Genomic DNA, 23,436 nt, shown 5'->3' with positions numbered 1-23,436 from the left:
AACCCCTGAATCCAAACAACAGTCCATGAAGTGGAGGCACATCTCATCACCAGTCAACACGAAATTGAAGATGATGGTTTCCACTCGGAAAATCATGTGCACTGTGTTTTGGGACGAATAAGGAATTTTACTGGTAGACTTCTTGGGTCAAGGCTCCACAATCAACGTGAGTATGTACTGCCAAACCCTTAAGAAACTGTATCGTGCAATTCAGAATAAACAATGTAGCATGCTCACCAGGGGCATTGTTTTGATTCATGATAACGCCCGCCCCCACACACAGCGCGTAACACAATAACTTCTAACCACCTTCAGCTGGGAGCAATTCCATCATCTCCCATATAGTCCTGACCTCGTGCCAAGCGACTTTCACCTGTTCAAACATCTGAAATCTTTCCTTGGTGGCCAGTGGTTTCAAGATGACAACGAGGTCAAAGAAGCAGTCAATATGTGGTTTGCGTCACAGGCGGCAGCCGTCTACGACGAAGGTATACAACTCTTGGTACCCCATTATGATAAGTGCCTGAACAAATGGCAGGAATTATGTAGAAAAGTAGTGAAAGATGTCTACTTTAATTTCCAATAAAGTTTTTTTTGTAAGTATATTTTTGTTTCTCTGACAGTCCATCAGAACTTACTTTCTGGACATCTCTCGTATATTAAAGCAACTTTCCTCATATTGTGTTTCCTTTAGGACTAGAACCTGTACCTGTTCAAGAAAAGCATGAATAGGCTCTTTTGTTCGTCTTGACCACTTACCAACATGATACTGATTAGTTTTGGTTTTGTAAATTCACATAAGTTTATAGTTTATTGCAATTTCCCACAGCATATGGCTAAAATGTGAATACTTTTTATGCAGACTGATATATTCAGGACCACTTTCTTTAGAAAACTAATTTAATATATTACAAGATTATCTATCTCTAAATTGTTAAGTTTTACTGGCATGATATGAATGGAACATGCTCTTCCATTTATATTAAAATAAAAAATGTTTGTTTTTGGAATAATTTACTGCAGTTTGAAAAATATACAATATATAATATTAAAAATCTTGCCTGTCCAAATGAATGACCATCTTCAGTGAAAAGAATTGACTCAATATCAAGGGTTGGTATGTTTGGTAATGCCTGAATAGTTACTGAAAGAAATGATACAGAGAAAAAGTTACTTAAGTATTTGATCTCTCTCTCTCTCACACATGCACGAGCTCGGTGTGCATGCGCGCGCGCACAAATAACAAATAATTTGTAACGGTGAGATTGTAGTACCCTTTAAAAGCTTTAATAAAGAAAAGTGTGCAGGCAGCCCTCGGTTTATGGTTGCCTGTGCGTGCTTTCTTACTGTAGTGTGGCTGACTGAAAAATGACGCTAGCAGGCACTCTAGTGTTTGAGTGTTTACTGAGCTACTACAACGCATATGTATCAAACCTAGTTTTAATGATGAATCTACCTAATTGTTCTATTTAATTTTTTTTACGTACAATAGTATTTAAATTGATAGAGTACGTAATTTCATACCATGTCTGATAATAGAAGTGCAGAAAAATGAGCAGAACTTGGTGTTAAGAAGGCGTGGAAATCAATAACACTTGAAAAGAACATGAAGGTGATTCGAAGAATTTAAGATGGGCAGACACGTGCTAATGTCTGTAGAAGTATGAAAAATGCAGATAGAAAAAAACAGTCTGCGCAACAATCTACGGCAGCACTAAATGCAAAACATGTAGGTTATAGCAGGGGGTAAACTTCATGAAAAAAATGGAAAAATTATTATCATTATGGGTGGATGACTTGAATCAGAAAAACATTCCTCTGATGCAGGTAGTTATAACTGAGAAAGCAAAAACAATTTTTGAGGATCTTAAAAAGACAGATGGAGGTGAAGAAACATTTTTAGGAAGCAAAGGTTGGTTCAAAGTAAGTGCCAGTGTCAAATTATGTGGTGAGGCAGCAAGTGCAGATGTTGTGGCAGTGGCTGCTTTTCCTAAAGAATTTCAAGACTGTATAGAACAAGGAAGTTATCCTCCTGATCTCATTTTTAATGATGAGACCGGAAAAAATTGCCATCATGCACCTTCATTTCCTGTGAAGAACTTCCGCTCCAGGTTTTAAAGCTGCAAAAGATAGACTTACACTTTTATTGGGTGCAAATGTTTCCGGAACTTTGAAGCTTAAACCAATGTTGGTGCACCATTCACAGACACCACACACCTTCAAGGGTCTAAACGTCATAATGCCTGTCTATAGGAAATGGAACAAGAAAGCTTGGATCACACAAGACGTTTTTATAGATTGGTACACAAATTATTTTTCTCCTACCATGCTTCGCTTCTGTAAAGAAAATGATTTGCCAGCCAAGGCATTGCTTCTCTTGGATAATGCCCCTGGACATCTTCAAAACCTTGCTGAAGTAAGAACACCATTGGATGTCAAGGTTGTTTACATGCTCCCAAACACAACATCACTTTTGCAACCGGCGGATTAGGGGATTATATCAATCTTCAAAGCCAATTACCTCCGTATAGCATTTATGGAAATGGTAAGAGTCTTGGACACTTTAGGAAACACTATTAAAGACTATTGGCGGTCATTCGATATTTTGAAGGGCATTAACAACATCGAGGTAGCTTGGAACGACGTGTCAGCAAAGTATTTAAAAGGAGCATGGCGAAAACTTCTTCTAGCACATTTATGCAAGACTTTGAGGAATTAGAGCAAGAGGAGAATGTTATTGAAGATGTTACCAAGCTCGTGCGCGAGAGGTGGGATAGTACGATATTACAGCTGAAGATGTGACAGAAGTCTTAGAGAGCCATGATAAACTGCTTTCCAATGAAGACTTAAAAGAATTAGCTGAACAATTAAGTCAACATCCAGAGGAGGAGAAAGAAAACGAAGAAGGTCCCGAGATAAGAAAACGGCTGATTTACAGCGTATCCTTGCAAGCATAGAGACATTGACTGATGAACTTTGTGAAATGGAGTGCGAACGTAAAAAGGAGTGTAATCGCATCTATTCGATCTTACACTGAACTCCTTAAAGAAAGAAAAAGAAAATCTAGGCAGTTAACACTGGATACTTTAAAAAAAAAAAAAAAAATGCAGGTGATCCGAAACCAGGAACTTCAACATAGAAATATGTAATATCTTTTTGAAGTTTCATATTTTTTGTATATAATTTTGTTTCGTTTTCGTTATTAATAATTTTATTTTAACAAATATATATGTATGTATTATCAAAGCTTTAAATATAATAATGTTACACATACTTCGTGTGCATATTTTTTGACTGTGTGGAACATAGCTCCCATTAATATTGGGTTCGTTTTATGCCGATTCAGTTTACGCTCATTTTTTGAGGAACGGAACTGCGGGGTAAACCGAGGGCTGCCTGTATTTGCAAATTTTAGAACATTTAGCAATTTGTTACATCATATACAATTTTGAGGTCATTTAATCCCTGTCATTCTAATGCACAGATGAGTAATCAATATTTTAAGATACTGAATTCTACAGAGACAGTGCATACTAGCTTTTGTCATGAGCTGTCTTGATAGAGATAATACTAAATCAGATGGATGAAACTAATCATCATCATCAAATTCCTGACATTTACCCTAAACGGGTGTACAAGATATGATAGTACTACGTGAAAAATTTACATCATTAGTAATCAATTATTGTCAAGGCTTCAACATTGTCAGGTCTTATATTTCTATCTTCTAAGGCACTTTTTACCATATCAATCCACCTATATCTTGGCTTTCCACTGGGTATTTTTCCTGTCAACCTGACAGAGAACACTTGTTTTGCTAATCTTTCCTCTCCCATTCTGTTTAAGTGACCATACCCCTTGAGATTAGCTCTGCAAACACATTCCTGGATGCTAACAATGTCAAGTTCTTTCCTAATATCCTCGTTTTTAATATGATATTGCCATTGATGTCATCTATTCATGCCCCTAATCTTTCTCAGGACTCTCATATCTGCGGTCTCTAGTCTTTTACTTCTAACCCAGCTCTCTGCTCCATAAGTTAAAACTGGTTTGAACACTGTCTTGCATACAGCAAGACAGTAAGTATTCTTAGTGTTTTGACTAATTTCTCTCTTATTCCATATAAATTTATTCAGTTCGCTTCCTTCCATACCAGCTTTGTTGATCCTGTTGTCTATTTCCATATTTAATTTACCATCTTCACTGAAAATCGTACCTAAGTAGCAAAAATGTTTTACTTGTTCTATTGGTTCTCCATTTACAATGCAGTTTATATTTTCAATGCTTCTGTCTATTTTCATTGTCTTTGTCTTGTTATTGCTGATCTACACACCATATCTATTACAACAGTTATTCACTCTAGTCAGGGAATCTTGCAGACTTCTAGTGGATTTATTTAGAAGTATAACAGCATCCGGATAAAGCAAAGAGCTGACATTAACATCTCTAATTTTGATATCAGGTTTAATACCACTTTCCTTCATAACGTGATTAATATAGATAATGAATAACAGAGGGAGGATAATATACATCCTTGTCTGACACCAGATTTAGCATTAAACCATCTTGTACTTCTTTCAATTCTAACTTCTGAATTACAACTCAAATAAAGACTAAGTATTGCTTGATATAATGCCCCACTGACACCATACAACTGTAGCATTTTGAATAGCTTCTCTCTTGACACCTTGTCATATGCTTTTCCAGATCTACAAAACTTAAATACAGATCTCTGTTATATTCCCATGATTTCTCAACTATTTGTCGTAAAGTGAAAATATGATCCTGACAGCCTGGCTGGATTTAGGCCAAATAGAGGCTGTTTTTCACCAAGCTTCTCTTCAACAGTCATCCTCAACCGTTTCTCAAGTATACTGGCATAAATCTTACCAGGAACACTCAGTAGAGAAATACCTCTGTAATTCTCACATTCAGTTCTATTTCCCTCTTTGTATATGGGTACTATGAGAGCTCTACTCCAATCATCTGTAATTTGTTCATCTGTCCAGTCCCTCTGAACTATGCAGTGCAGCCACTGTAAGACTTTTATACCTTCACCATACTTGAGTATTTCTGGTCGAATATCATCTACTCCAGCTGCCTTTCCACATTTCAGACTTTTGATGGCTTTTTCTACTTCAAGTATGGATATGTATTCCTGATTGCATGCCTTGTCAGTGTTTTTTTATCACTGTGCTGTCATCACTGCTAGTTTCATTCAGCAATTTTTCAAAGTAATTACTCCATACTTCAAGGATATCTTTTTCTCCAGTTTTCGTATCACCTTTATGATCTCTAATTTCTTTTTACAGCATTCTTTCCTCCATTTCTGAGCTTCTTCAACAACCTCCAGAATATCTTGCCACTTTCTTGATATTTATTTTCTATATTCTTACGAAAGTCTTCAAATGACTTTTGTTTAGCTAGTTATACACAGTATTTAGCTTTCTTCCATTTGTCTCTGTATTCGCTATGAGCGAAAGCTGACTTATTTGCCAGGAACTTTTGATATGCTTTCTTCTTTTCCTTCACTGCCTCTTTAACTTCTAGTGTCCACCTAGGAGTTCTGATTTTTCTATCTTTGCAGACAACCTCCACATGCCTTTCTGGCTGAATCAATCAATGTTTTCTTCTGAGCTTGCCACTGAATCTTCAAGGTTTGATTCCTGTTCTCAAACACTTTCAATTTTTCTTGAATAATGTTTGTATATTTCAGTCTACAGTTCAGATCTGAGAGCTGCTCAATTTTTATTCGCTTTAAAACTTTTTTTTACATGTTCTTATTTTCCATATGAAATTCAATTTTTATCCTGCTCAAGACTAAATGGTGATCACTTCCAATTTCAAATCCTCTGTACACTGTAGTTTCTGGCACCAGAGAGAAAATACCACTATCAACAATAACATAATCAATGAGACTTTTCTTATTCCTTGCCTCTTCTCTCCCTCCATGTTAATTTGTGCACATTTTTATGTTGGAACATGGTGTTAGTAATAACCAGTCCATGTCCTGAGCAGAAATCCAACAAGTATTTGCCAATATTATTAGCTTTGCTCTTTTATCCAAATTTTCCAAAAATCTTTTTGTATGTCTGACAATCATTTCCTACTCTGCTATTTAGATCTCTAACAAGGACCAACTTTTCATTTTTCATTGTGTCAGTTGCTTTCTCTAAAGCCTTAAAAAATTCCTCTTGTACCTTAGCAGAACCTTCTGTGGATCCATTAGCACAAATAAGTCTCATTGTCGAGTTCCCCATTCTGATATTTGCCCACATCACTCTACTTGAAATTGCCTGCCATTCAAGAAGATTAGCCTCGTATTAGTGTTGAATACTATGGCTACTCCTTCTTTTCCTTGATTGTCTGTGCCTGAATATAAAATTTTGTATTTATTGCTCAGAAAGATCTCACCAGTTTTTGCCTTTTTTGTTTCAGCCACCCCTATTATAGCGATCTGGTACTTATCTAATTCCTCAGCTAGCTCCATTTCTTTGCCATTCAGGCTTCTTATGTTGATAGTACCAATCTTGAACTCTGGTGATGTTGAGTTGGGGTATGTTTCAGGGTTTATTCCAGTAGCTGGCTTTTTGCTGTTTGCCCTGGTTCCTGGGCAATGTCCCAGCCGGCATGAAATTCTGTCATGTTGTACCATCATTTAATATTGCGGATTAAGCCAATGAGAATACAATTTGGTCGGCTAAATCCCAAATTGCCAGCTTATCCTTGTTTGTTCAGTATCCAGTAGATACCTAACAGGGTGCACCACGAGAAGGTGAGGATTGAATATTAGTTCAGAAGCTCTGGTCGGCTCTCCACATTCCTTTAAAGGCTATGTGGAGGTCTCCTCCTCTAAATTGCTCGTTAGTGTAATATCAGCTGTTACTTTTCATCCACTAAAACTTTGTAAACCTATTCTAAAATGAAAGCTTGCATCTATTGCTATCCTGTATGACCCTCTCAGAAGTTGTAAGAACAATCATATCACAATTCTTTCGCCTATTTGATAGTGTCTGCAGTTAACAAATTCCTAATCAGTCATCATAATCTGTATTCCACAATCTCAACATCATCTTTAACACTCTACCCATTGTAAGAGTAACACCATGGAAATCAGGATACAAAATGTGTGCACAGTAGTGTCCATCTAAGTGAGGTAATAATACCAAGGCCTCGTAAAGAGGCAAAATGACATTCTTACATGTCAAGGTTTGTTCAACATTGCAATTATCCTGTGTTGATTTGTAACCTTTGCTATATGACAACTGAACTTAAATCTATTAAAACTCCAAGATCCCTACTGTGATCGTTTTCTTCTAGCATAATTCTATCTATATAACATAACATAGAATTAGATACCTCATGACACAAAAGTGCATAACTTTACATGTGCTAACATTGAACTGACAGTCATTTTCACATGCATACAATTCTAGCCTAATCAAATCATTCTGCAAGTACTGAATATCATTCACACTCCTGGATTATTCAAGTCTAGCTTTGCATCATCAGCAAAAAAGCTGTGTGTCTCAAATCAGATTTTTTCCAATATCATTAATATAAAAATTGAACAGCAATGGACCAAGGTCTGATCCATTGGTACACTACTGGTATACCTTAAATTTTCAGACTTGTCCCTCTCACCCCATATGCAACTTTTTATATCTGTCAGTCAGCCATCCTCTTATCCATGCTAATATTTTATAATTCAATCCCACATTCTCTGATTTATACAAGGTTTCCATGATGATCCAGTCAAAAGTCTTAGCAAAGCATAAAAGCATCATGGTATATCGATAACCCTTGTGTAACTCAACAGTAACATTATTATAAAATGTGAGCAAGTTGCTGAAACATGCCCTTCCCTTTAGTAAACCTATGCTATTCATTGCAAAGCATAGATCCTGATCCTCTGTCAATTCATTTCTGTATATGGACTCTTACTAACTTTATCAAAGTCTTCACCATCACTCCAGAGATACTGATAAGTCAATAGTTGTACTCAGTCTTTGTACCACCCTTGTGCAGTGGGATTATCATACATTCTTTCCACCCCTGCAGAATCTTCTGTTCTGAGGCTCAAATTATATAGCCTGGTTTAAGAAACAGCCAATTCAGATGAACATCTTTTAGTATCTGTGCTGATATCCCATTAGTGCTTATTGCCAAATCCTTATTCAGTCTGTTTCCATGATTTTGGTAATATATTATGTTGTCACTAGCAACTAATCCACTAAGTCTGTAACAACACACTACTATGTGAATGATTTTCTTAGAACTCCAACCAGATGGCTTTAAACCAATGCCACATGAAATATTGTTACCAGTACTGAAATCATAGCTTTCAATACTATCATCATCATCAAATTCCTGCCATGTACCCTCAAGGGATGTACAGGATATGATAGTACTACATGAAAAAAATTACATCATTACTAACTTCCTATCTACAATTTTCCTCCAAATCAGTCTGTTATTGTCAAGACTCCAACATTATCAGAATTTATATTTCAATCGTCTAAGGCACTTTGTACCGTATCAGTCCACCTATATCTTGGTCTTCCTCTGGGTCGTTTTGCTGCCAACCTGGCAGAGAACACTTGTTTTGCTAATCTTTCCTCGCCCATTCTGTTTAGGTGACCATACCACCTGAGATTAGCTTTGCTAACGCATTCCTGGATGCTGACAATGCCAAGTTCTTTCCTAATATCCTCGTTTTTAATATGATATTGCCATTGATGCCATCTGTTCACGTCTATAATCTTTCAGCTCTCAGATCCATAGGTTAAAACTGGTTTGAACACTGTCTTGTATACAGCTAATTTAGTGTTCTGACTAATTTCTCTCTTATTCCATATGAATTTATTCAATTGACTTCCCACCATACCAGCTTTGCTGATTCTGTTGTCTATTTCTGTATTTAATTTACCATCTTCACTAAAAATCATACCTAAGTAGCTGAAATGTTATTCAATTTAGTCAGAGAATCTTGCAGACTTGTAGAGGATTTATTTAGAAGTATAACATGATCCGCATAAAGCAAAGAGCTGACATTAACATCTCCAATTTTGATATCATGTTTAATACCACATTCCTTCATAATATGATCTATATAGATAATGAATAACAGAGGGGATAATGTACATCCTTGTCTAACACCAGATTTAACATTAAACCATCTTCCTATACTTCCTTCAATCCTAACTGCTCACTTACAACTCAAATAAAGACTAAGTGTTGCTTGATATAATGTCCCATTCACACCATATAACTGTAATGTATTGAATAGCTTCTCTCTCTCTTGGCACCTTGTCATATGCCTTTTCCAGATCGACAAAACTTAAATACAGACCTTTGTTATATTCCCAAGCCTTTCTCAACTATTTGTTGTAAAGTGAAGATCTGATCCTGACAGCTTCTATTCGGCCTGAATCTAGCTTGTTCTTCACCAAGCTTTACTTCCACAATTCTTCTCAACCGTTTCTCAAGTATACGTGCATACATCTTGCCAGGAACACTCAGTAGGGAAATACCTCTGTAATTCTCACATTCAGTTTTATTTCCTTTTTTTATATATGGGTACTATGAGAGATCTACTCCAATCATTGGGAATTTGTCCCTCTGTCCAGGCTTTCTGAACTATGCAGTGCAGCCACTGTAAAACTCTTATACCACCATATTTCAGCATTTTTGGTCGAATATCATCTACCCCTGCTGCCTTTCCACATTTCAAGCCTTTGATGGTTTTTTCTACTTCAAGTATGGATATGCATTCCTGACTGCATGCCTGTTGATATGTTTTTTACCATTGTGCTGTCATCACTGCTTGTTTCATTTAGCAGTTTTTCAAAGTAATTACTCCATACTTCAAGGATATCTTTTTCTCCCATTTTCATGTCACCTTTATCATCTCTAACTCCTTTTACGGCACTCTTTCCTCCATTCCTAAGCTTCTTCAACAACCTCCAGAATATTTTGCCACCTTCTTGATATTTATTTTCTATATTCTTGCCAAAGTCCTCCCATGACTTTTGTTTAGCTAGTTTAACACAGTGTTTAGCTTTCTTACATTTGCCTCTGTATTCTCTAAGAGTCACGAGCTGACTTATTTGCCAGGAACTTTTGATATGCTTTCTTCTTTTCCTTTACTGTCTCTTTAACTTCCTGTGTTCACCATGGAGTTCTAATTTTTCTATCCTTGCAGACAACTTCACCACATGCCTCTCTAGCTGAATCAATCAGGGCTTTCTTCAAGGCCTGATTCCTGTTCTCAAACTCTTTCATTTTTTTTTTCAATAATCTTTGTGTATTTTAGTCTACAGTTCACATCTGAGAGCTGCTCAACTTTTATTCGCTTTAAAACTTTCTTACATGTTATTCTTTTCAATATGAAATTGAATTTTATCCTGCTCAAGACTAAATAGTGATCACTTCCAATTTCAAATCCTCTGTACACTCTGGTGTCCTGCACCAGGGAGAAAACATCACTATCAACAATAACATAGTCAATGAAACTTTTCTTATTCCTTGCCTCTTCTCTCCATGTGAAAAAAATAATGATGGTACAACATGGCAAAATTTCATGCCGGCTGTTCGCCCTTGTTCCCTGGCGAAAACAACGGGGGCCTTGTTTAACCAGGCGACGCCCCAGCCGGCTTGAAATTTTGGCATGTTGTACCATCATTATTTTTTTATTTTGGTTTAACCAATAAGAATACAATTTGGTCGGCTAAATCCCAAATTGCCAGCCCATCCTCGTTCGTTCAGTATCCAAGTAGATACCCAACAGGGTACACCACGAGAAGGTGAGGATTGGACATTAGGTCAGAAGCCCTGGTCGGTTCTCTGCATTCCTTTAAAAGCTATGTGGAGGTCTCCTCTCAGTTATACAGCTTTGACCCTTAAGCACCCTGCTGGATTCAAATCATCCAATATCATCAGTAGCACCTCCTCTCCTATTCTTTCTTTCCATTCTAAAAATACTGTATCCTTTTTATTTGATAGAGTGTATAAAGTTTATATTTGATAGATATCAGTTAGTATATCCACCTCTGATAGCCAGGTCTCAGTAATGTCTACAATCTGAGACTCCACTGTATTCACCAAGGCAACAAACTCTATCCCTTTGTTTTTGATGCTTCTGGCATTTAGGTATAGACATAAGTTACCTGCATGCATTTTGTAGCTGTCTGTGTAACCCAATTGGTCAACTTGCAGATCTTTATTCTTACTTAATGCCTTAGTTGTGCTGATATCATTGCACATACTTATGTCCAAACTAGATGAACACACAATCGTTCTTTCCTCATAATCATTTCTATGATATAGTGAAAAAATATTATTAGAATGTCAAAATGGACTTAAAAGAGGACACTCTACACTGGATGCAACTTTTTGTTTAAAACTGCTTATAGAAAAAAAGAAGAGAATTTAATTTAGAAACTCATCTTTTGTTTATAGATCACAAAAAAGCATTTGACAAAGTAAAAAGATATATATTATTTGATGATATATTACAAAGAATAAATATACCTAATATTTTACTATATGCAATATTGAATACATAATGAAATAAAAATAAATGAAAAAATGTCTGAAAAAACAATCTAGAAACCAAGAAATAAAACAGGAATGCCATCTCTCTCTCTCCAATGCTTTTCAATATTTATATTAATGAAATATTAATATAGTGGAACACCTTAAACAATCCAGGCATAGAAATTTCCCAGAATAATAAAATAAATATGCTATTATTTGCAGATGATCAGGTAATAATATGATAAGGAAGACAATTTACAAAGAGCAATATATAATTTAAACATTATAGTTGGGAATGAAAATATCCATTTTGTGGACAAACTCCAGTTAGAAGTAAAATAGTTATTAATAATAAAATAACAAAACAGATAAAACTTTCAGTTATCTTGGATGTGAAATATCATATGAAGGAGAAAAGACATAAAATTAAAAACTTCAAAATTTTTACAGATTATAGGCCTGATAAATAGAACACTCAATCCAAATACAGTACAAAAAGAAACGTGCTTGAAAATATACAATACTTTAGCAGTGAAATCTGGGCAATAAATAAACAAGATAAACAATGAATAAAAACAAGTGAAATGAGATTCATGAGAAGAACTGCAAAATACACATTATTAGACCCCCCCCCAAAAAAAGGAACAAAGATATTTTAAAAGAACTAAAAACAAAATCAATAGAAAAAAAACAACTAAACAATTATAAACAAAATCGGATAGAACGTGTAAACTGAATGGCCAACACCCGATATCCTAAAGAAGTAATAAAATATAAACCAGTTGGAAAGAGAAGGGCAGGTAGACCAAAAAAAAAATCATATTAGATGGATAAATGAGACTGGAACAGACCAATATGGTCTATATCCATAATTAGCGTTACAATGATGATGACATATATACTCCTGCTGCATTCCTCTTGAATATTTTCTACTACCATTATGCTACTTATTTCATTTGGTAATCTTTCAAAGTAATTTCTCCAGACGTCTAGAATATCTTCAGGTTTCATGTCACCTTTATCATTTCTGATTTGTTTTACACTCTTCTTTCCTCTATTTTTAATCTTCAATAGCCACCATAACATTTTCTTGCCACCTTTCTGATATTTATCTTCTATATTCTTACCAAAGTCTTTCATGGGCTGTTGTTTAACTGCTTTTACTCATTTCATTGCTTTTGTACATTTTTACTCTGTAAGATCAAAAACCGACTTATTTGCTAAGAACTTTTGATGTACTTTCTTTTTTTCCCACGACTGCTGCCTTTAACTTCCTGAGTCCAACATGGAGTTCTGATTTTTCTATCCTTGCAGACAACTTCAACACATACTTCCATGACTGAATGTGTTCTTCGGAGTTTGTCAAGCGTTTCCAAGATCTGATTCTCGTCTTTGAACTGTCACTTTTTCTTGAATAACATTTTGATATTTGAGTATACTATTCACCTCTGAAAGCAGGTGAACAGTTAACTCAATGGTAGAAAAGTCTTTTAAAAACTTTCTCAGCAATTTTCTTTTCAAAATGATATTCAATTTTATCCTACTCATAACTAATTTGTTATGTGGATTTTTTGCCATAATTTCAAGTGTACATAAACCAAAAATGGGCCGACATTTCACAAACATGTCATATCTTCAGGTTGTAATAATAACAATTATACATTCTATCAAGTCATCCTAATAGTTCTCATAAAAACAAAAGAATATACTGGTAATTAAAAATTCAACTGTGAACATTTTCAAGCAGTTTTATATGCAAGCAATTCAAAAAGAAAAGTGCGTTAGAGGATATTCGTTACAAAATTATTAATTTATTTAAAGTAAGAAATCGTTACTGATCTTGTGAAATACTTACTCAGAGTATCCATAATATATTTAACTACTCCAACGTGTTGAACATCTTTTTTCGGGACGTCAATATGCGGGTATTCTATATCAGGTAAATCCTTAAAAATAAAATTATAGAATTAAGAAAAGATCCATTGTGTTTGAATTAAATTTAGATCTCATACTGTTTTTTTTGTGTGTGTATGTGCACACATGTATAAGTTAGTTTCAAAAATGTTAATCCATGAGAATTACCTGGAAGTTAATCTAAACTGAATTTTGCATTTTAGAAATTCCTGTTATGAATTTTTCATCCAAACAGTCATTAGTTTCTTATTGTGTTTTCAGATCTAAAGATCTCTATCCCATAAATTTTGATTCACTAAAAATTTCATTAATTATCCAGACTAATAAGACTACAAATGAAATACAGCAAAATCAGGTCATTGACAGAAATGAAAGAATTCAAAATCTGGATATGACATTCATTTTAGAGAGTGAAAAACAAGAAACCCTGAGAAAGATTTATGGATAGAGCATTCTGATACTTGCAACTTTTATATTCAATACAACCAAGCTATTTTTTTATATAGATTTTATATGTATATGGAGTAGATTTATATAGAAGTTATTTTGCTGGTACACAAGTTTATGCATCCTGCTATTTTCTCTTCTAGAAGAGAAGCCAACTTTTGAAGAACAGTTCACAAAGTAACCACAGAAAAAACTGGAAATGTCTCTATTACATATGGGTTTATATTTAAGACTGAGAAAACTTCTTTGGAAGTAAATCATAAGTATTTAATTTCAATCATAATGACCTGACTGAATTCTGAGAACATCCTCATAATTTGATTGACACTTGTATGTAACTAATGTTAAAAGCTTAGCAGCAGTAGTAGCTTCTGCAGACATTATTATTTTAGTTTGTTTCCTTGTATATGTTTTGTCCTTCCTCAAAATTCTACCTATAGAATTAGAAGAATGAAAAAAAATATTTCAATAAACTTATCCTGGAACTTGCAGAAAAATTAAAGAAGTTTACTGAAAAAAAAGTGAGCTGCTGCTAAATACTAAATATAAGATGTTATATTTTGGCAAGAGTGGGAAGGAATAGACATAATATTTAAAACTAAACATAAAGATAGAAGACATCTTGAATGGTTGGCTATCTCAAGTAATGCAGGAAAATCTCAAATTGGGAAATCTGCCCAAATTCCAGTAGGCAAGAAGGAGAGAAATTTTTAGTCATTGGAAAAAAAAAAAAAGCTTGCTCGTGTTTAGAGATCTACATGGGAAAGCAAGAAAAACATAAGTTTAGAAACTTATGTTTCTAAACACAGAAGAGCAGTGGCATATGTGAACAGTCAGTATTTTAGCCCTACGTGGTTGTATCTGATGACTGTAGACTTCCATTTCAGCAAAATGCCAACTGTGGACTTGGGAATGCTAAACTGCAATGCAGTGGTGCATGCGTTATCTCTCAAATGACATCTGACTATCATTTACCTCTGAAATGTTAATTCTTTGTATGTGCTCACTATTCAACACATAAGATTGTAAACTAGTAAATAAAGGAGATCACCGAGTAAACTATTACCTCTTTATAAAAGGCCACAAAATTTGAAAAAGACTCCATTTTCCTGCAATGGAGTCTTTTCTCATGACCTCGACTTCAGTAAAGATCATCTTTATGTTTGGAAAGCCCCACTAACGGGACTTTCCAAACATAAAAGAAATACTGGCAGAAATCTCAGTGGATCAAGAAATGTGTGTTCTAAGATGTAACATCAACTTAAAATTAATGAGTACTAACCTCAACATCAAGTTCTCCCTTTGTTTTTGTCTTGTTCCATAATTCATTTGTCTTCTCTTTCTGTTGTTTGTTTTTTGATTTTTCCTCACAGTCAGATGAACTAGAAATAATCAATCATATTCACTTTCATAATTGCATATACACCAAATAAATTACAATCGTAACTTTATAACTAAAAAAAAAAAAAAAATCAGTACTAAGGAAATTTTTCAGTTATTGATAGTACACTAGAAAAATAATAAACTGATTTCGTAGTTCTGTTACATTCTCATCATATTTTCAAAATTTTGTTTCCAAGAACAAGTTTCAAACATCTGGTATTTTTGTAATAAACTTGCTTTATTAGCATAAGAATTTTTTAAAATATTATTTTAGAAAGGGTTTCATTATATTACCAACACATTTGTATCTGACCGCCACTTAAACAATTCATTCTAGATGACTAGCACATGTAAGGCATAATTGTTTTAAATATGTTTTGAATTTCTGATTTCAGATTCAATGTTCCATCTATTGAAACTATAACCAAACAAGTCATACAATTGTTCTAAAAGATTTAGAAAAAAAACAAAAAACATTCTATTTAGCAAGCGTTGTGCTTTAACCTCCACTGTATGTGTTCGATGTGTTATCCACTCCAGTCGAGATTGGCAGACCACATTCTGGATACTCCTTCACATAAGATCAGATGGAGAAAATCATCTACATTACATAGATGTCATTAAAGGTCTGAGAGGCCATTCTTAGAATCAGCATCAGCTATGAAGCACTCTCCCAACCTCAACAAGTATGGCTGCATTAATTTACCAAAGATCTAGGAAACTATCATTTTAAGACCTAATAGCTGGACTTCTCTAAACTAACTTCTTAGTTATCTGATCTATAGAGGGTGCCATGTAAGGACATTACATGTCAGTTACAATTTAAATTGTTTCCACAATTACTTAGTTTAGTGCTATGTGTCATAGTTATTGTGTTTTGATGATGCTGGATGGAAAAACCAGTGAAATATTAGTGAGTTCAATAAATGTATTTTTTTCCTCTTGGTGTTGTTGATACCTATAGAGTTAAGCATTATTATGAACATGAAAGTAGGTAGCACTCGATGTGGAGGCAGACTCTCTTTTCACGATGCACTCAGTCATATAAGCTGGTCTTTGCAAAATAATTGTATTTTTTAAATAACAGTATTAAAAATCATTTTAATTTTGTAAAATGTTCAAGTATTTAATCACATTAGGCTAATGAATGCTGTGAGCTGTGAAAATAAGCTCAGGACAATTACTATATCACAATCGTGCACTTACTTAAGGGATAAAGGTGTTGGAAGAATAAGATGCATACATGAACTACAGTAAGATTCTGATAATTTTAATTTTTGTGTTTATAATTACTGGTCTATTTTTAATGAAATTATATTGTAAGAAAAGTATAATTAATTTTTTCCCCTATAATATTGCTGTGAGAGTAATCAGGAAACTTTTTGAACTCAAAAGCAGAGATTATGAAGTCTTTCATATAGAAAGAAAAACGATTAAAAGTTATCAATTGTTATATTATGACAATGATGACAGAATTGTTTGGGGAAGGGGACAAGGACAGGATGATTAGGGAGATGAAGTTCAGGGAACACATTGTTAAGGTGTCCAAGATTGCACATAGGATTACTTGGTTGGTTATTGAGAAACACAATAAAGAGGTTATTATTCCTCTTTATAAAGCGTTGATACTTCCACATTTGGATTACTGTGCTCAGGTCTGGTCAACTGGATTCCTTTGGCGATGAGGAGGTTGTGGAGAGGGTTCAGAGGAGAGTGACTAAGTTGGTGAGTGATGTAAAAAATGCTCCCTACATTGATAGATTGCAGAGGTTGGTTGATAGGCAGAGAAGTGGGGATATGATAGAAACATTTAAATTACTAAAAGGTTTTTTTATAAGATTGATGCAGGGGAAATGCTTCAGCTGTGTGATAGTGATGGAAGAATAAGAGGTCATCCCTGGAAATAAAGGAAAAGTGTGGTTAACAAGGGTGTGAGAACGAGGTTTTTCGCCTGGAGGGTAGTGAATGAGTGGAATGCATTGCCTGACTCAGTTGTGAGTTCTTCGTCTGTAAATGAATTCAGGAAGAGACATGATAGATATTGTTTTGATAGTTGGGTCTCCCACGATGAGTCTACTGACTCTATGGAGATACCCGTAATAATAATAATCTTAAAGGAGATAAAAGGGAGAAGAAAGTGAAGATGACTGGATATTGTTATGACTTCTAGAGAAACACTGGCAACTAAAATTGCAACTGTTTTGGCGATTCTTTAAGAGAGAATGCTGTAGTGTTCAAATTAAGGATTTCAGATTCAGAAGGTCAGATCTAGGAATAAGAAAAGTCTCATTGACTATGTTATTGTTGATAGTGATGTTTTCTCCCTGGTGCAGGACACCAGAGTGTACAGAGGATTTGAAATTGGAAGTGATCACTATTTAGTCTTGAGCAGGATAAAATTGAATTTCATATTGAAAAGAATAACATGTAAGAAAGTTTTAAAGCGAATAAAAATTGAGCAGCTCTCAGATGTAAACTGTAGACTAAAATACAGAAATATTATTGAAAAGAAAACGAAAGAGTTTGAGAACATGAATCAAACCTTGGAGATTCAGTGGCAAACTCTGAAGGAAACATTGATTGATTCTGCCAGAGAGGCATGTGGTGAGGTTGTGTGCAAAGATAAAAAAATCAGAACTCCCTGGTGGACACAGGAAGTTAAAGAGGCAGTGAAGGAAAAGAAGAAAGCATATCAAAAGTTCCTGGCAAATAAGTCAGCTTTTACTCTTACAGAATACAGAGACAAATGTAAGAAAGCTAAACAGTGTGTAAAACTAGCTAAACAAAAGTCATGGGAGGACTTTGGCAAGAATATAGAAAATAAATATCAAGAAGGTGGCAAAATATTCTGGAGGTTGTTGAAGAAGCTTAGGAATGGAGGAAAGAGTGCTGTAAAAGGAATTAGAGATGATAAAGGTGAAATGAAAACAGGAGAAAAAGATATCCTTGAAGTATGGAGTAATTACTTTGAAAAACTGCTAAATGAAACAAGCAGTGATGACAGCACAGTGATAAAAAACACTGACCAGGCATGCAGTCAGGAATACATATCCATACTTGAAGTAGAAAAAGCCATGAAAGGCTTGAAATGTGGAAAGGCAGCAGGAGTAGATGATATTCGACCAGAAATGCTGAAGTATGGTGGTATAAGAGTCTTACAGTGGCTGCACTGCATAGTTCAGAAAGCCTGGACAGAGGGACAAATTCCCGATGATTGGAGTAGAGCTCTCATAGTACCCATATATAAAAAGGGAAATAAAACTGAATGTGAGAATTACAGAGGTATTTCCCTACTGAGTGTTCCTGGCAAGATCTATGCAAGTATACTTGAGAAACGGTTGAGAAGAATTGTGGAAGAAAAGCTTGGTGAGGAACAAGCTGGATTCAGGCCAAATAGAGGCTGTCAGGATCAGATCTTCACTTTACGACAAATAGTCGAGAAAGCATGGGAATATAACAAAGATCTGTATTTAAGTTTTGTCGATTTGGAAAAGGCATATGACAAGGTGCCAAGAGAGAAGCTATTCAATACGCTGCAGTTATATGGTGTCAATGGGGCATTATATCAAGCAATACTTAGTCTTTATTTGAGTTGTGAGTCAGCAGTTAGAATTGAAGGAAGTACAGGAAGATGGTTTAATGTTAAATCTGGTGTGAGACAAGGATGTACATTATCCCCTCTGTTATTCATTATCTATATGGATCACATTATGAAGGAATGTGGTATTATACCTGATATCAAAATTGGAGATGTTAATGTCAGCTCTTTGCTTTATGCGGATGATGTTATACTTCTAAATAAATCCGCTACAAGTCTGCAAGATTCTCTGACTAAATTGAATAGCTGTTGTAATAGATATGGTATGAAGGTCAGCAATAAAAAGACAAAGACAATGAAAATAGGCAGAATCATTGAAAATGTCAACTGTGTTGTGAATGGAGAACCTGTGGAACAAGTAAAACATTTCAGCTACTTAGGCACAATTTTTACTGAAGATGGTAAACTAAATATAGAAATAGACAACAGAATCAGCAAAGCTGGTATCATGGGAAGTCAATTGAATAAATTCATATGGAATAAGAAAGAAATTAGTCGGAACACTAAATTAGCTGTATACAAGACTGTGTTCAAACCAATTTTAACTTATGGATCTGAGAGCTGGGTCAGAAGTAAAACACTTGACCAAAGACTAGAGACCGCAGATATGAGAGTCCTGAGAAAGATTAGAGGCGTGAACAGATGGCATCAATGGCAATATCATATTAAAAATGAGGATATTAGGAAAGAACTTGACATTGTCAGCATCCAGGAATGTGTTAGCAGAGCTAATCTCAGATGGTATGGTCACTTAAATAGAATGGGAGAGGAAAGATTAGCAAAACAAGTGTTCTCTGCCAGGTTGGCAGGAAAACGACCCAGAGGAAGACCAAGATATAGATGGATTGATACGGTACAAAGTGCCTTAGACGATAGAAATATAAGATCTGATAATGTTGGAGTCTTGACAAGTAACAGACTGATTTGGAGGAAAATTGTAGATAGGAAGTTAGTAATGAAGTAATTTTTTCATGTAGTACTGTCATATCCTGTACACCCCTTGAGGGTACATGGCAGGAATTTGATGATGATGATGATTCAGAAGGTACATTTCCAACTCTCTGAAAATAAAACTTCTTTAATGAATTTGTTGGTAGCCACCTGTAATCAAATAACTTGACAGTGAATGAGATGTTTTAAGAAAAAAACAGTGTAAATTATGTGGAAAAAATAATATATTTTGAATATATTTAGAACAAGGCCAAAAATTCATTACTAAAAAATCCACTTGTTACAGTTTATTGCACATAGCAAGTGGATTCCTGGAGCCCTGGTAATATCCATGATTTCTGAATTTTCAGAAAGGAAATAAGTGGTTGACAAGAACGAAATTTTAAAATATCTTTTTGTGTTTCTCTATCTTTACCTTAATGACTGACTGCTGATTCATAAATAATCATTACTTGCAATAACTTCAATATTATATTGTTGCATAATAATATAATATTTTAAGTAATAATTTTCCTTTTATCTCTGTCGAGGTCCTTATTGAGCTCAAGCGCTGATCTAGCATGCAGCATTATGGTTCTGCCACTAGTTAAAGCTGAAAGAAAGAGCTGTTCGCTGAGATATGCAATCAGCAAAAGAGCAGCATAAAGTAAAAGATTAAAGTATTTTAATATTTTCTAACAACAGCATTTTTTTTAGCTTCTTTTATTGAATTTAATGGAAATTTAGTATGATAATATACAATTTTTGATATTATGTAGCAGGAATTAGGAAAAGTATATTTTATTATTGACAAAATAAACCACAAGTAAAAAAAAAAAAAAACATTAAAAAAATTTAGAAAAATATTAAAATGGAGATTTGAGGACTCAAAAATAGAGGATGCAACTAAAGTGATTTACCTTTCATAAGAGCTGCAGAAATCCTCAATAGATGAGCTGGTGGAACTAGTGCTACTTGAAGAAAGGACAACAACTGGTGGTTTTGGGAGGACTTCAACACTGTCATCACTAGATGAATACAGGTTATCTGATTCATCAGAACTAGATACTGTTGTTCTGCCTGCAGAAAGATTTACTCGATTGCTGGTATTCTGATTAATTTCTTCATGTAAAATTTCCACATTTCCTTCTTCAAGAGGTTCTTGAGAAAGTGATAACGATTCACCTGTTTTTGATTTTTCTTCACCCACATTACCCAACTCTGCCATATTTTCTGTGCTACAACCAGATGAATGAGTATTAAATCTCTCATTGTTTGATTGATTTGCATTTTCCTCATTAATTTCAAGGCTAGCATGATTAAATACTTCTAATCTAGCATCATTTAGAAAACCAGCATTGTCAGATACGTTACTTTCATTGGAGGAAATTTCAGGTTCAGGACATGTAACATTTGTTATACTGGTTTCATTCAACATTTTTTGATTTAGATTAGTGTCTTTGGAATTTAAATGTGCTTCAACTACAGTTCCAATTTGATCTCTATCCTTTTCTAAACTTACTGATAATTCTCTCAGGCTAGTCTCCAATAAATGATGGCCACTAACATTTTTATTGTTATCTTTAGATAAGAAATTTGGATCTTCACTGGGTGTTGAACTTGATTTCTTAGACATTCCATCCTTTTCATCAAAATCAGAACATTCAGAAATGTGCTTACTACTGTCTGATTCTGATGACACATGACTATAACCTTTTATCATTTCCATGTTTCTGGAAAATTAAAATCCACAAGTATATACATGTATCTTAAAACCAGAGTTTTGGTTTTTTGGGAAGTTGTCAGGAAAGAGCTATCAAAATGAAACACTGAATGACCTAAAAAGGAAAACAAAATAAAATATTACTTAAAATAATTGCTAAAAAATATGAATGAAATTATTTATATGAGCAATAAGAATTCTCAAGTTTGCTGGCGAAGTTAGGTTGATTCTGCAAAGTTTCTAGTTTTTTTTTTTTTTTCAATTTTTTTTTTGTGTTACAGTTTTATGATTAACTGCATAGCCAAATCAATAGATTAATGATATATATATATATATATATATATGTGTGTGTGTGTGTGTGTGTGTATGTGTTTTGTATATAATAAAATAACTGCTATAAGAGAGGAGGAAAGAGCTATTTATAATAAATTTAGTTTAATCCTTTATCCAAGTGAGAGCAAATAAAGTTTGCACCTGAAAATATCTTCAGGACTTAAATATAAAGAGCTAATAAGCTTCATTTCAGCGATATAAACATTATTTAAATTAAGATTGCTACAAGTTGTCCGGTATTGTACTACGTACTAGGGTCACTTGCATTAGCTCACGCTAGTGGTCGCCGATACTTTATAGTTTACTATATTCGGCAAGAAACTCTCTGATTCCAATCTTTGAGTTTCTTATTCGGTTTTACAACAATGTGGGATTTAATATCCCCTTAATTTAAATAATCTTCAGGACTGAATATGGTGTTGTACTATCTTACCTGGGTAAGTAGTACAACACCAGGCAACTCGTAGCAAAGGTGGAGCAAGCTACCAACACTCCTATCCCAGTATCTCCCATAATGCAAAACACATCTCCTTGCGGATATGTATAATGTTATGCATTAAGGGATTGGCCACTACCCAGACTAGTTTCGACCTTTATTGAGGTCTCTTCAGTGGGAGCCAGGCCAGGAGTTGGAGATACAAGGGCAGAAGCAATAGCAAGGTCATCTTTACCTATAGGAGTTGTCAAAAGGCTTGCCACCTTTTTTTATTAAATTACTCTGGATTTAGAGAAAGATGTTTAAAGTTTATTTTTCACTTAGACTATAATAAGTTTAGTTTAATCCTTTATCCAAGTGAGAGCAAACAAAGTTTGCACCTGAAAATATCTTCAGGACTGAATATGGTGTTGTACTATCTTACCTGGGTAAGTAGTACAACACCAGGCAACTCGTAGCAAAGGTGAAGCAAGCTACCAACACTCCTATCCCAGTATCTCCCATAATGCAAAACACATCTCCTTGCGGATATGTATAATGTTATGCATTGAGGGATTGGCCACTATCCAGACTAGTTTCGACCTTTATTGAGGTCTCTTCAGTGGGAGCCAGGCCCAGAGTTGGAGATACCAGGCAGAAGCAATAGCAAGGTCATCTTTACCTATAGGAGTTGCCAAAAGGTTTGCCACCTATTGGTGGCAAACTTTCAGAGCCATTTATGCTTTTTGTTTTGTTTATTGACTTTTAGATAAAATTGAAAGAATTTGCCACACACATCGTTTTCATTGTGGTCAGGAGGTCCCACTCAAGAAAAATTATAAAACCTATAGCATAGTAGTATCATGGGTGTGCTAAAGATTAGTTAATCTGATATCTCTGGAAACCAAATATGATACTCTTTCAATCCAATTTAGCCTCAACAAACAGTGGTGGTCTCATACTTATATGTTCCTATCATATCCATTCATTTCCATCTGTTAACTAACTAAATTTTGTAACCCACAATACTTTAGTCTATTCTCATAGGGATCACTCCACAGACTAGTCAACATCTTGGTCACTTGCCTCTGAATCCTCTTCGTCACTTCAACATACCTAAGAAACATGAGGGGACCAAAATCTGTGCACAATAGT

At 34.7% G+C, this 23,436-nt stretch overlaps 1 protein-coding gene across 1 annotated transcript in view; it reads right to left on the bottom strand.

Annotated features, from left to right (window-relative positions):
* Positions 1-23,436, bottom strand: part of LOC150099276 (uncharacterized) — a 55,884-nt gene that overhangs the window by 22,736 nt on the left and 9,712 nt on the right. The window contains exons 2-5 of the mRNA XM_090403901.1: positions 20,731-21,648; positions 15,182-15,281; positions 13,394-13,484; positions 1,062-1,144 (exon numbers count right to left, since the gene is read on the bottom strand). Coding sequence (XP_090260027.1) covers positions 1,062-1,144; positions 13,394-13,484; positions 15,182-15,281; positions 20,731-21,539 — 1,083 coding nt within the window. The 5' untranslated portion in view covers positions 21,540-21,648. The remainder of the gene's footprint in view (positions 1-1,061; positions 1,145-13,393; positions 13,485-15,181; positions 15,282-20,730; positions 21,649-23,436) is intronic.

The sequence above is a fragment of the Typopeltis vanoorti genome, chromosome 14, assembly GCF_054136105.1.
Source record: "Typopeltis vanoorti isolate ZY-2024b chromosome 14, IOZ_Tvanoo_1.0, whole genome shotgun sequence".
NCBI classification, from domain to species: Eukaryota; Metazoa; Arthropoda; class Arachnida; order Uropygi; family Thelyphonidae; genus Typopeltis; species Typopeltis vanoorti.
The sequence above is the reverse complement of the archived record's forward strand: the minus strand, read 5'-3'. Positions and strand labels throughout refer to the sequence as shown.